The following is a 14965-nucleotide window of genomic DNA, read 5'->3' as shown; positions in this document are numbered from 1 at the left end:
TGGTACTACATATCACAACTCCAAGTGTGCAAGACCACAAATCTGGTATTCCACCTTTCATGCTTTCCCCCTTCTCTTTTTAAGCAGAACTATAGTCCATCATTGAAACTCAGTAAAACCACTGAAGCTTGGTACTGAATTAATAGAATTTAAAATTTATGTTAATGGCATTGTTAGGACGCATATACACATATGGAACTAAAAGTACTAGCAACTCCCTTCAGAGATGCTATTACTCAGAGGGAAACTTGTATACAAATCACCAAAAGAGTTTATTTCCTCACTTCACATGGTGATGCGGAAATGATGCAGAATTCACACAAGACGCAGAAACGCATCAGCACATGCAGCCAATTTTCATATAGAACCAGCATCAGCTTGGTTTTGTTATTCTTTTTCTTTAGTAGTTAAGGCACATAACTTATCAACAATCTTAGTCAACTGGCACAAAAATATGCAGCTACTAGAAGGAATGTGTCATCCTTATTTTAAGACAAAAAAAAACCCCTTCTAATCTGATTAGTCACATTAGCTGAGCTCAGATATTTGCAATGGGAGGAAAATTGTGTATTTTTACTGCACAATGGTTATGTTAGTGTCAAAAATTTGACTTGTTTGCTTTTATAGCTGGTTGACTCACTTAGTAACTGAATCTCAAACCACTAAAATCATTAAGCTGTGTGTTAAAAAGGAAGTTTTAACAGATCCTAAGAACATGAACTACAAGTAAAATGAAAGGCAATAGAAACAAAAAAGTAATTAATTTTTGCCAAGATGTGTACTGCCTACAACTGTTTCAACAAAGCCTGTATTTACAAAAGAAACCTTTAAAGATGCCTGTGAACCTCATGCAGAAAACAAATTGAGCTACTGAATGAAGTAGTTAATATCATTAAGGTATTTCATTATGTAAGGATATTCCCCAAAATCACAAACCAGAACAAAACATTACAGGAGAAAGTTTTCATGTTATTTTCTATGCATGCACAATTTTCTTCCCAAAAGCTTTATGCGACCAGAATAGAATTAGTATTCAGTTACTTTTAAGCCCAGCCATACAGGCAAACTGGGGTTTAACAAATTCATGAGTTCTTTAAAGAAAAGCAAGAAACACTGATTTTCTTCTTCTATACAGTAGCATACAGATGAGAATTAGCTAATTAAGCAACTCAGTATTTGCACAGGTACCACTACCATTACACTGAGTCTTAAAAGCTCAAACTAAGTTTACCTCAACAAGTGAACGAAACAATACCACTGATGCAGCACATGCAATTACAGCACAGATAAAGCTACTCACTGCTTAGTTCAACACCTACCTCTTTTCTTGTTGTAAATAATATTCTTACACAACAGGTCATTGTGACAGAGCACCACTGGCGATCCTAAGTTTGACAGTCTTTCCTTCATCCAAGCCATCTCCTCCTGAAGAACTTGAGGACTTGGAACGTCACTTAAGAACCTTTTCAAGTATAAGGAAATAGAGTTAACATTTCCTTTCCTCTGTATTCTATATCAAGCATTTGTAATGAAGTATTTTTCTCTACATTCTTCCAGCAAAATAATTCACCAGACCCTCTCCCAAACCAGAGCATTCTTTCCCAAGACACAACAGCAGTCAAATTATAACAATCATTTCTCTGTCCTCCCCAGAAAACAATTTTCTGAATATTATCTGTGCTGTAAGCACAACATTAGTCCAAAAATCAGGAGCAGAGCATGAATAAACTCCCACATATTTTAAAAGTGCAAGATTAAAAGAATTATTGCATGAAATCCATTCACATTGCAGCACTTCCTCCAAGAATACACAGCAGTATTAGGTACTATAAGTATTTATACTGAGAAAATGAGCACTAATATTTAGTCTAGTCACAGTACACACTTAGTCATTTTGTCCTCTACATTTTCAGTTATTTATTCATATTTCCTCACTTTTCTTAAGAAATTGATGTTGTAAAACCACTTTGCTAGAGCATTCTTTAATTACAATGCAGCAAGAAGGGCCTCCATTATTTCAAAGTCACATAAAGAATATTTTTAAGCTGGAGTCTGCTTTCTGAGTGATGTGAAGTCTGACAATATTGTACAAACACAAATTCCAACAGAAGGAATGTGAAGTCTGGAAAGAACATGATGAAATACCCACCTCTTATTTACTTCCTCATCTGCAAATTCTGTGGGTATGAGTGAGAAGTATTTCCCCATTTTCAGCCACAGATTGGATTTAGGGATCCATCCATTGTGTGCATGAATAGTATGGATTTTAGCAAGCTGTCTAGCTATGAGTCTAAAAAAAATTAAAATTAAATTAATGTTATATTTAATTGAAAAATTCTAAAAAATACAGCTCAGGAATACAAAGAGGGTTTAAACAAGAGCAGCCATAAGGTGGCACATTTCAAGACTCAGAAGTTCATTAGCCTGTAGGAAGGCAAGGGGAAATGACTGGAGTTCAGTTACAGCACACAAGTTTCACCTGCATTTACAGGCTACTCTTGCTTATTTTTCAAAATACTGAATTACATTAGCTGCTATTTTTAGACAAATATATATAAGTGCACACATGAAAAACTAAAATCTTAAGACATCAGCACTTTCTGTTCACTGCTAACATTTTAAAAAAATAATTTCTCAATGGAACTTTCTGGTATCTAGTCACAAAAGGAATGTCTTGGAAACAGTTGGAAGTACTTGAACCAAGTCCAGCCCCTACAACTCAATGACCTCTTTAATGGTGACGTGCAAGTGTTAAATACACTGAACAGACCTTTTATGAGTAGTCTTCTGCAGAGTCATCAAGGATCATTTGTTCAGCACTAAAATACCATAACTAAGACAGTGTGAACATCAGCTGAGCACAGACTTACAGAAATACATATTTCCTGCTCAAACGCCACTCAAAAAAGTCCTTTAGACGAGGCAGAACTTCATAAATGCACAATGAAATTACGAAGTTTAAAAAAAATAAATTTTTTAAAGCTTACCTGAAAATGTCTGGATTGCACACATGCTCTGGATCCAGGGCTTCTCCCTGCATGAACTCGTAGCACAGGCCATTGTTGAAGGTGCAGTAGAGCTGAGGTGCACAGCCATGGGCCTGCAACACACGGAAACTCTTCACCTCCTCATCCCGATCCACCAGCAGCTCGGTCTTGTTCCCATAGATCCGAACTAGAACGACATCATCTGTTATGTCACCCACGTAGCAGCCAATTAATTTATTGGTGATTCCATCGGTGAACAGCTGAAAAGCAAAAATAGTGCAATAAGCAACTCAACTCTGCATCTTCAGCAAGCAGGAAGAGAATGCTGAGTCATCCTTCAGCTCCCAAAACAAATGTTTATTAGATTGAGCATTAACAAAAGAAATCTTTAATACAGAGGAATAGCATGAAGAAAATACTTGAACATTAATTGTTGGGGGAGAGGGTGGGGGGGGTTTGCCTTTGCAGTCATACTCTGTGCCCTCAAAATCCTCATTCTTAATTCAAAAAGAATAAACCCTCCCACAAAACATCCTCACAGTAAAACAAACAAGCAGCAAAAAGTAGCTTCAAGTTGGACAGCAAATATTTTTTAATTCTTAATAGCAATGAGGTCAGCAAGTCAGCTGAAGAAAAAGAGAAAGTTGTTTATCAGGCTCAGAATATTAAGTGTTCAATGACAACAGTTAGATTTCCTTACTTGCTCATGTCCGGTCACATACCCTTTGATATGACATCTGCCTCAAGCCCTAAGACAGGCCCAAAACAAAAATATTGACAAATGCAGTGAGTTATGTGTCAGATATTATTCTGAGCCATAATATTTAACGAAAAAGTGTTTTTGCTAAAAACACACACCAACAATAAGAAACGTATCTACAAGCATCATAATTCTTTAGAACCTTGGACAGATTGGGTGGGGTTTTGTTATGAGTTGGAGGTGTTTTGGGGTTTTTTTTGGTTTGTTTTATAAAACAGTAAAACAATTCAGAAAGTTTGACTTCTATTCTCCTTTCCCCTTCACGATATAGCCTTTATTTTGAAAAGTACCATCACTCAAACACAAGTGACAGATCATTTCCAGATCTCAGGGGTTTAGAAAAATTGGTAATTAGGAGTTAATTTTAATAATTAAAGAAAAAAAATCTGAAGTTAGGTCAAGTCTCCCTGTTTAGCAAAAGATGAGACTTTTACAGTAGATGCATTGTAGCTTGTATGCCTTGCTTTCCCCAACACCCCTAATTTGATGAGGTCAACAGATTCATCAATAAATGCAGAAAAGAAGTGGGGAAGTTTCAGTTGTCATCACAAATTAGAAGAAGTAGCTCAAGCTTCTGAGGAAAGACACAGAAGATACAAAGGTACCCAATTTTCTTGAGCAGTTACACTCAGTCTTGAACAATAGGTATAGAAAATTATATAACTTTCATCTAGACAGGATAAGCATAAATTCAAATAAAGCTGCTCATAAGGTCTCTGACTCAAAATTAAGACTTCACAATTTATGGGCACATCTTATTATTAGCTATTACTTTAATAACTCAAGATAAATAATTAAGAATCTTGAATGGCCTTCATAGTAACTATTACAATGTTAAGCACTGCAACTAAGAAAACTAGTTGTATTTAGCACCATAGACACTGGGCTTGAGCAATGTTTCACTTTTTGAACAGGCAATACTTAAACACATTTCAAAATGCTTGTAAATCACAAATTACACCCTTATAGTATAAAGGCATCCATTCATAACCTTCCCAGTCGTAAGTGTGTGGTCACAGAACTGTTCAGGTGAGGAAAGGAACTCCTGTGATCCAGTTAAACCTCCCTGATCAAGCAAGGCCAACTGCCCAACAGCCAGCTGCCTAGGACTCTGCCCAGGGAAATCTCCAGGAATTCTGGAGACTTTATAACCCATCTGGCAACAACATTTGACCACCCTCAAGGTAAAAAAAGCTTTTTCTCCTGTTGAGGTGAAATTCCACAGGTTTATTTTGTGCCCATTGTCTTGTCTGTCACTGAACACTGAGAGGAGCCTAAGTATCTCTTCAGTTCCCCCTCATCAGGTATTTATCTAAGATCTAAGATCATCCCTGTGAGTCTCCTTTTTTCCAGGCCAAATATGAAAGGTCCCAAGTCCCTAGTCTCCAGGTCCCTCTGTAATCTTCATGAAACTTTGCCGGACTTTTTCCAATGAGCATGTGTGCTCCTTCTACTGGGGAGCCAAGAACAGGACACAAGTACTTAAAGATGGCAAATCAACATAAAAGTACTGATTCTTATACCTGTTATAATAAACCCAGAATCAATTTCAGTACAGTAATTTCACGATTATAAGCCTCACCATTTTGACTAAAATTTTGGTCCGAACCCGGGAGTGTGACTTGTAATCAGGTGTGGCTTATATATGGACAAAGAACATAAAGTTGCTGGTTTAGTTTGGAGGACAGGAGTCTGCTGAGAAAGGCAGGAGGTTCTCTTTCAAATGGAGAATGTAAACCCCCTCCCTCCAAATTATTATAATTTTGAAATCAAGGGGCTTTCAGGAAAAGATATGGGAATTAGGAATAACAGTTCTTTTCTAGGGAAATTAAAATAGAAATACAGTACTACAAAGAAACAAACTCCAAACCCTGACAAAGTCAGGGTACAACCTGACACCCCGTCAGGCAGGGTGTTGGCAGCAGTCCCATTAAATGGTGGCTGCATCCTCCTGCAGTGACAGATGTGGCTCAGTTGGAGCAGTGCTCCTGTACAAGGTGCAGTTTCCCTCCGGAGGTCCAGTGGTGATGTGGAGAAATCCGGTTTTCCTCTGGAGTCCAGTGGAGAAAGGGGCTCCCTTAGTGTCCCAAAACCTCTGTTTTTATCTTGGTAAGAAATGTTGGGCTCTTCCCCCTGGCTGGAGCAACTTCCAATGGGATGCAGTAATTTTATCAGTCCCACAGTGGGACTCAATGGCCATTAGCAGAAAATGACTGGCTGGAGGAAGGATGGGTTGTGAAAAGATAAAGAACAATGCCCTGTCTGGTTTCAAAGGATTGGCCCATTAGCAGAATATCTGCCATTGAGATAAGGATCACTGCCCCCACCCTCAACAGATGGTGATAGAATAGATACCTTTTATCACACTCTGTATTGTAACCCAAGACAGTTGCTGACACTCGGATGTGCACCTCAATCGTGAAATTACTGTACGTATGAAGAGCACTTTGCTGAAGCTATTTGTGTTGAGCTGTTTAAGTTTAAAAGTATCTTGTCTGCCATACTCAAAAACTTCCAAAATTTAGTTTAAAAGAAAAAAAATGTACTATGAACAAGACATCTCTAAGGTCATTAGAAAAAAAAATTAATAGTGCTGATGCAAAGAAATAGTAAGAATTCCACTTATACTGTTGAACAGACACTGCTGGGAACATTACACCTTCTGTCATAGGTCTATTATCCCCTTAAAAAAAGTTTCATTAGCACTAATAAAAAGAAATCTGCAACAAGGAAATTAGAGTCCCTCAACTGTTAATTTAAGAACTCTACTTATTAACATCTATTTGTAACATGCTGCTACAAATAATTATTTATACCCAGGAGCATTTTAGCTCTTGCTTCTTAAAAAGGCAGAAGGGTTCACTTACTTTTCTAATAACATTATTCCAAGTAGACAATTTCCATATTCCATCATGAGAAAACAACTAGTGTTTACTACCACCAGTAAAAGAACATAATAGTCACTTTATTCTTTTATTCAAAATGCCTTTACTCTAGCATTTAAAGAATCAGCTTAGAAGGCCTTGCCCAAAACATAACCTGAAATGAAGCACAGCAAAAAAGTTCTATAGCAAAAGCATCAGTTGAGAATCAAAAGCAGAGAACGGACTCATTATCAATAAACTATCAAGGCCATGTGGAAGAAGAGGGAAGAATCTACAAAATGCAATGAAAATAGAAAATTCTGGGAGTAAATAAAAAAAAGAGAGTCAGAGGTTTAAAACACAATGCAACACAAAAAACCTCCAGCAGCAAGATCCTGACACTCCTGTAATCCACAGATGGTTAACTTACTGTGAAATGCGCTTATCACAGTTTAATACTCTCAGATGTGGTGATACAAAAGTAAAACTAAATTCAGAAACACTTCTAGAAATTATATTTATACTGTGTACAATCAGATCCAGCTTGAATCCAAGGCTTTATGGCAAAAAGAAATTGTTTAATGAAACACAGGTTTAAGGTGGAAAGCTACAAGTAAGCTCTCAGAGAGCAGAACATGGTACAAACATGGTAGGACAAGGGAGCCCAGGAAGAGAGCAATTTCAACCAAGACATGAAGCATCTTTGAGACAGCTTACCCTAAAAGCACTGCTATTAGGCTATTAGATTCCTGGAAAGGGCATATGATGCATATGCTCCCATCTAATAAGCAGGTGTTTCATGAAAAGCTTCTATCTAATCCCATTGTTCCAAGTGTTCAAAAGAATGAGAATAAAATTGCAATCACGTGTAATAAGAATGAATAGACAAATAAAAGCGTCACGGGGCGAAATAGAAAGTACTTATGACTCAGAAGAGCTGATTTTTCCCTTCCGGACTGAGTTATTACATCCATAGTTGGAGAATGCAGGAAACAGTACTGTAGTGCCATAAAAACAGAAGTTGCAGCAAAAATAAGTAGGAATTCCCTAGATTCTGCTGCTGAACCCCAGACTGACTTTGAGATCTCCAGAAAGGAACAGACTTCAATAACACACTTCTTTAATGCTCACAAAAACTTCAACTTTATATTGTAAGCCTAAATTGATCTTTTTTTTCTGGAAAAGTATAGTCTACCCAGACAATACATCCACAGGTATACAGATCAAGAACCCATTTTCTTGAAACAAGGTTAGCTATTTCTGTCTTTGCAGCTTTTGTAGCTCTCTTTCTGCAGCTATTCATAAAAGAAGGACAAAGTACAACTACTGGAAAATGCCTTGGGTAAATTCTCACATGATCAACAGGGCTCACAAGGAACCTCATTCAAAGGTCTCCAAGCTCTGGAGCCCTATCCTCTAGGTCATTACACTCAGCAGGTGAAAGTCACTGTCTGCATGATTTAAATAGTCAGATGAGCACGAGCAAGATCATCTGGTATTAAAAATACCAACACAAGTAGGAAGCATGCAATTTTACAGCACTGTTCTCTGCTAAGTTTGGCCAGAGGCTGAGCTAGCAGTGTCTGCTGAACTCTTGGGGTGCTCTGCATAACAGCAGCATTGAGATAGCAATGCTTGGAGCATACATAGTGCTGGTATAACTTTCACATAGGTTTTTTGGGCTACCAAACCATGAACACTTCAGCTTCAAGGTGTGTGTGGGTTTTGTTTTGGATAGTTTTGGGTTGAGGGCTGCTTTTCACTGAAATGCATGATAACACATGAAAGTTTTTTGCGGGTTTTTTTTATGCTAGAAAAAAAAAAGTTACTAATTTTTCACCTTATTTCTGAAGAATATTCTTCTACCTGAAAACAGTCAACATCAGGTAATTAGTTAACTCTTTGAAAGTGATGGATTTGTTTTACAAATTGTGATACTAATAAAAACAGCTACAGATTTTAAAATAATAATAATGATAATAATTTTTAAAAGAAGCCAATAGGAAAGGAGCCTAAAACTTTATTCTAAACCAAATAATTAATTTGCTGTTCCTCTCCTTGGAAGATTTCGACATGAAATGCCTGGGGGCTGGGGAGGGAGGGGCAGAGGGACAGGAACTAAACTGTCTTGGATTATTCCTTCCAAGCCAAGCCTGTAGCATAAAATATATGCCTTTACATGAACTCATCCAAGCTGTGCCTAAACAAATATTGATTCTCTGTAACTTGAACCCCAGTCATCAACAAACACACATCTATCAGGCACATATGGGCATATCACTTACATAAAATACCACTACAGTTTCTGCCCCACACAGACTCTACAAAAACCCTTAGAAACAAGGGATTGAGCTTCATCAGAAATTTTAAGAGACTGAAGAAACCACCCCAACCTCCAAGGACATCCAATACTGCTGGCATTTCCCACTTTCTGTGACACTGCATTCAAGGCACACCTCAATTCCAGTTTTTTTACAAAACATCAGTAATGCAGCAGCCCATTCTCAAGCTCTCACTTCTCTTACTCTTTTCCTCACTTCTCCATTTCTCCACTTCTCCATTCAGTCCTTCCCCTTTATGTGTCAACTGCTTTCCCAACTGCTGAAGAGGGTGATGTGCCAAAACCAGAGGGGAAATAAACATCTCACTTGAAAAATGTTACAGCGCTGAGATACAAAATAAAGTTAGTTTACTTTGTTTCCCAGAGGCTAACGCTTTCAATTATTTCAACGCTTTTAAACCCACCCTCAGTTTGTTTAAATAAACTAAAAAATATTTCAAGTTCAGAACTCTGAACCAAATTATAATTTGTTATAAAGAGAATATCAAGATCAACACAAGCATATAAATTAGATCAGCAGCTAGAAAATACTGCCTAAAGAAAAGCTATTGAGTCAGGAAGAAAAAATCAAAGAAATAAGGACAAAAGCTAATCTGGTAAACAGGAAAATAGGTGGGTGGTGGTTTCATCGGTGAAAGCAGCATTTTTATAAGCCTGAGTCCATCCCGTTCACATTTCATAGCTGCAGGAACAAATCTTTGCAAATTATAAAGTGTTGCAGTAGTAAAATCATGCAAAGTGTTGGTATGTGCAGAGACATGCAGATCTCAGGGGGAAAACAAACAAACAAAAAAAACCAAAACCACAAAAACCACAGTACTAGAAAACAAGGAAGGCCCAATTATTTCAGAGAATTAAAAAAGCAAATTAATCCAACTTACTTGGAGATAAGTTGTTTGCAGGATTTGCAGGGGGGGGTGTTATGAGTGCCTTTATGAAAAATTTAATCCCCTTTGCAAAACAGATTCTTTCCACCTCTCCTCAGATTTCATCCAGGACAGAAGCACTGTTTGCCAGCCTAGCATTATCATGATTTTAGAACTTTGAATGATTCTTCAGCAAATTTTTTCACATATATACCATTCTGGTCTAAATAATAATGGTATAAATTAATACTATCAGTATTAAGCCTTTTCACCAATAAAAACAGGCAGCCTTTATTCTCAATACAAAATATTACTGCAGAATGGTAAGAAATACTGATGGTTTTTCTTGCACTGTAATATTACACTGCAGAGAAGAAATTGTGCATTATCCTACTGAATCCTTCTCTGCCACCAGACTTACAAGAGATAGACAGTCATGGGATAAAAGAATCCTGGATCAACACTACTGAAGTGGTAACTAATTTTCCCATACTGTAAGCCAACACTGATCTTGCTTGAATCACCACAAAAGAGAAAAAATAAGGAATTCATAAAGTGGGCAACAAAATCCAATCTGTATGTTTTTACATTAGGAAGGGTAATACAACCTCTTTAAAGGAGTAAAGAGTTAAAACAATTATGTTTTTCTGTTTCATTAAGAATCAGGCAGAATATAAAAACTGAAATGCCCACTGTCTAAATTCAGGCAGCTTACAAATGCAGAAGCCCTGTTTTGAGTTAGAAGAGCATTTTTACAAACAAATTTTAAAAACCTGCTTCTCATGTTCATAACAGCCAATTTCTGAATTTAATAAGCAGTGAGTTTTTCAGCAGAAGTTTAGGAGAGAGAGACCTCCAAAGATGCCTTCCAACCAGGACTACTCAACATTGCTATTACTAAGAAAACAGTCATTCCAGAATCAAAAGTGACTACTGCAAAAAGCAGAAAAAGCAAACCTCAAAAATACAAGAGTTATAAAATCAGCACTTAATTCTATACAGTTTCTAGGATATTTTCAGTTGACAACTGCACAACATACATGAAGATGAATGTTTAGACAAAAAATCCTGTTTCTCCCTAGAGATGTAAAGTAACTCTAACATTTGTAGTGCCCTGTAAGGACAAAATTCACAATATATAACTTGATATAAATGAGATAGCTGCTTCCATTTCAAAAAGTTATGAGTAATGCTTCTGGTGTCATAGCCTTTCTGATAAATAACACAATAAAAGAATAATTTAAGCACTGCAGATCTTAATTATTTTTACCTTCCATTTGTGCTTTATGCTAATGTGTAAATAAAAAAAATCTTAAAATATATTCCTCATTTTAGGCACTTGTAAATCTTAGAGAGTGAGGATTAAGCACTAACATACACTAACTACAATTTCGAAATTGTTTAGCTGACTAAATAAATTAATACACAACAGTAAATTTTTGCAAGAGAAGTTAATTAATGTTTTCAAATCAAACTCTGGACTCTTCAGCTTCTTACTAGCTGTTCTGACCCAAGAACTACTAAGAGCAAAGGTAGCAAATAGCAGAGTTCACCAGAGGAATCAGCAGTTCATTAAACCTATCACTGTTCTTTGTCCATTTTGCCGTTTCAGATTAGTCAAGCATATCTTCCAATCTAAAGGGAGGACTCCTCCAGAGCATCCTGCTGTTCACTTCTTAGTCTTCACAAAAAGAGCCACCTTTCATTTCAGCACCTTTCTGTATTTGATGCATGTACAATATGAATCTGTAACTGGTTGTAATGTCATCACTGCTGCTGGAACCTGTTCCAAAACACATGCACTCCTGCTTGTTACACACTCACAGCAGCTTAAACACAAGCTAAAGAGTTTAAAATAAAAGGCCATTTGAAGAGCTTTGTGAATAGAATGTTCTTCCACTGTTTAAAAGGAAAACACCAAGCTGAAAAGTTGTGTTCTTAAAGTAACTTGTTTAAAACTAAACTCAAGATATTTTTTAGACAGAAACCTCTAACCACAGATAGTAATCTCCTACTTCACTTCTGTGTGACCAGTCAAAAGAGCCCCTGTTCCACATCAATGGCACTGATGTTTTTCATTCTGTTCTTTCTTGCAAAAGGAGTTGCAGAAGGAAGCAACTTTTTTTTTCTTAAACCTACTACAACTTTTCCCAAAGGACAGAGTCATCCCTTCTTAATAGGATAATGTTCCTCAACAATGCTGAATAAAAAAATTCTGCTGAATAAATTGGTTCAGCAGCTCTCTGGAGAGGAACTTCATTGAAATAAGACATCTCCATATTACAGTTGAGCATAGAACAAAATGCTCAACTAACCACAGACTGAAGCGCTATTTTAGCCAGGCAAATTGGCTAAAGAGTTTTTAACTCCAGGGCACCACGTCAAGCATATTCTAGAAGCACAGAAGCAGCCAATCCTCCGGCAGATGACTCGTCACGAGTACGAGTGACTGCTCACCTATGAGACACCAGAGCGAGCAGCGGTGCTTGAGGCAGGAGCAGCGAGCAAGGGCGTGACCGGGGCTGTACCGACACGGCCAGCCTAACCCAGCCCGGCTAAGAACACCAGACACACATGTATTATAGTTTCTATTACAGGCAGCACCCGACACGGGCTCCACCGCCCGCAGGAGCGCCCCAGCCCGGCGGAATGCCCCCCTCCGGCACGGCCTGTCCTTTGCTCTGCCGCCGCTTTAAAAGCACGCCCCAGCCCCAGCGACACGGCGAGGGTGACGCTCAGGAACACCTCCCCTTCCTTCCCTCGCCCCCGGCTCTCGAGCTCTCCCCGCCGCTGCCGCGGGGAGGCCGTGGGAGGAGGAGGAGGAGGGAAGCGGGCGGTGGGGAGGAAGCAGCGCGGAGCCGGGGATGCTGCTGCGCCGCCCCGCCCCGCCGCCGGGCCGCCCAGCAAATGGGGCTCCGCGCAGGGGGCTGCGGCGAGCGCGGGGGAAGGAGGGAGGGCGAGGAAACAAGGCGGCAGCTCCCCCGCACAATGGCCGCCCGCCCTCCCCCTTCCCTGCCCGCTCTTCCCCTCCCTGCCCGCGGACGCGCTGCCGCATCCCCCGCGCAGAGCAGAGCCCGGGCCCCGCCGTACCTGCAGCGTCACCTCCTCGGGTCTCCAGTGCGGGCGCAGCCGGCGCAGCAGCTGCAGGGCGCCCTGGCGGTACCCGGGCCCCTCCCGCTCGCTGACGGTGATGTCCAGCTTGGGCACCTCCGGAGAGCCGGGCGGGACGTGGATGTAGTTGGACATGACAGCGGGCAGCGAGCGGCGCGACACGGCGAGACGAGAGCGGGCGGCTCGCACCGGCCTTTCCTCCGCGGCGGTGCCGGCAACTGACGGGGAAATTTCCACTTGGGCTCCCAATAAAGCGGCTCCACCTCCCCGCTGCTCCGCGGAGCAGCCTGGGAGAGCGGGCGGGGCCGGACAGAGCCCTCCCCCTGCCCCCCGCCCATTCTCCTCACCTGCCTGCCTCCTGCAGCATCTGCCTTCCCCCTTCGGCGCCCCGCTGTCCCCCGGCATCCCCCCGGCCAGGGAGGGGTCTGGCCAAATGTGTCCGCGGGTGTGAAGGAATGCGGGGCCGGCAACTGATCCTCATCCGGCTTGGAGTTGTCTGCTGCCGTCGATTTTCCTGTCTTTAATTTGCGTCCCGGCTTTCCCCCCTCACCTCGTCTTCCATTTTGTTGGCCATCCCCTGCGGGGCACGCACCTGCTCAGCACCTTGATCCGCTCCTTCCACACAGCAGTTACAGTCCTTCATTCTTTCCTCTAACTTATTTTATGCTGGAAATCTTGTTGAAGTTATTTTCGGCCGGAGGGAAAAAAAAAAAAAAAAGCCCAGACTACGCCACAGTTTGTATCAACCAGGAGAAAAAAAAAACCCCATATTTTTTAGAAATATTTCGATGCTCCCCTTAATAGTCCTAGGAGTACTTGCCTCCTTTCACATTCTGTGATCTCCCCACGTAGGAAACACTGAACAAGAAGTTCTGTAAAAACAACTGAGTTGAGCTGCTACTCCAAAACAGACCCAGGTCGGGGGATCTTTAATCTTAGTTATCTTTTCCATCTAAACTTTGATTTGCACCAAGTATTTAAAATCTTCAGAGCCAGCAATCTGTCTGTGAGAGCTCAATAAATAAATTTTTCTTCTGCTGTATTTTAAATTAAAATGTAATGTCTATGGGTTTATGTTATTAGTGTAAGTATGTTATTCTACATTAATAAGATTTTTCTATCAAGCATTAAAGGGGAAAGAATATCAGGGTCTGAATCAAATTTAAAACGCCATAAAATTTTACCCATTTCTTCCATTAGCCCATTTCACTTTTTCTTCTTTGAAAGTAAGGATATTCTGAAATTTAAATGCTTTGAAGAATAGATTACTTTTAACACACTCCCCTTCATACACTGCTTAGCCCTATAAATCAATATTACCATAGAGGTATGATATCACTCTACCATATCAAGCATGTGATTCATAGTGGCCTGTGCTTCTGCTTAGGCAGTTTGGTAGATGATAAACTAAGATTTATTCATAGATTAAGGCCAAAGAGATATTTTGTTGAAATAAAATAGCAAAGGTCAAATGCTCCACCTTCCAAATGTTAATTTTAACAAGAACTGGTCTAAACAGAGATCCAATCTTGCTAACTCGGAGAATAATACCAGAAGATTTCACTTATTAACTCTGAGAAGCCTTGTGCACTTACCCAAGTCTGGTTAGATTTCCATAAGTTGTTTGTGATTTTAACATAAAATGGGGAAGTTGGAGTAGTTGTGGTTCTTAGAATGTTTAGGAATGATGAGAGCTGAACATCTGTACATTAAATATTTATAAAGTATGTGAAAGAGCCTTGAATACTTAGACAGTAGCACTCTCATCTTTCTGGTTATGGTATAAAAACACATCCTTTTGGCTTGTCCTCATGGTGCATTGGAAATTCTAAATTCCTAGGTTTTTATCTAAAAAAAATATAAAAATTCTTATTTTTTGTAATGAGTGTTATTTTAATCAATAAAAGTTACAGTTAGCTGCTCACCTGGTTTCCTTACCTTTTTACCTTTTGTTTCCCACAAATATTTGCTGTGTCCAAATCAAACCCCCAAAAATGTGTTTTCTCATAGTGCTTGATACACTTGCAAGTACACCA

General features: G+C 39.6%; 1 protein-coding gene across 1 annotated transcript in view; it reads right to left on the bottom strand.

Annotated features, from left to right (window-relative positions):
• The window catches only part of LOC116995272 (ethanolamine kinase 1-like), a 30287-nt gene extending 16938 nt beyond the window's left edge, over window positions 1-13349 (bottom strand). The window contains exons 1-4 of the mRNA XM_033057827.2: window positions 12909-13349; window positions 2988-3247; window positions 2150-2290; window positions 1320-1462 (exon numbers count right to left, since the gene is read on the bottom strand). Coding sequence (XP_032913718.1) covers window positions 1320-1462; window positions 2150-2290; window positions 2988-3247; window positions 12909-13334 — 970 coding nt within the window. The 5' untranslated portion in view covers window positions 13335-13349. The remainder of the gene's footprint in view (window positions 1-1319; window positions 1463-2149; window positions 2291-2987; window positions 3248-12908) is intronic.
• Between the last annotated feature and the right edge of the window lie 1616 nt (window positions 13350-14965).

This window comes from Catharus ustulatus, chromosome 4 (genome assembly GCF_009819885.2).
Source record: "Catharus ustulatus isolate bCatUst1 chromosome 4, bCatUst1.pri.v2, whole genome shotgun sequence".
NCBI classification, from domain to species: Eukaryota; Metazoa; Chordata; class Aves; order Passeriformes; family Turdidae; genus Catharus; species Catharus ustulatus.
This window is presented reverse-complemented; position numbering and strand designations above follow the sequence as displayed.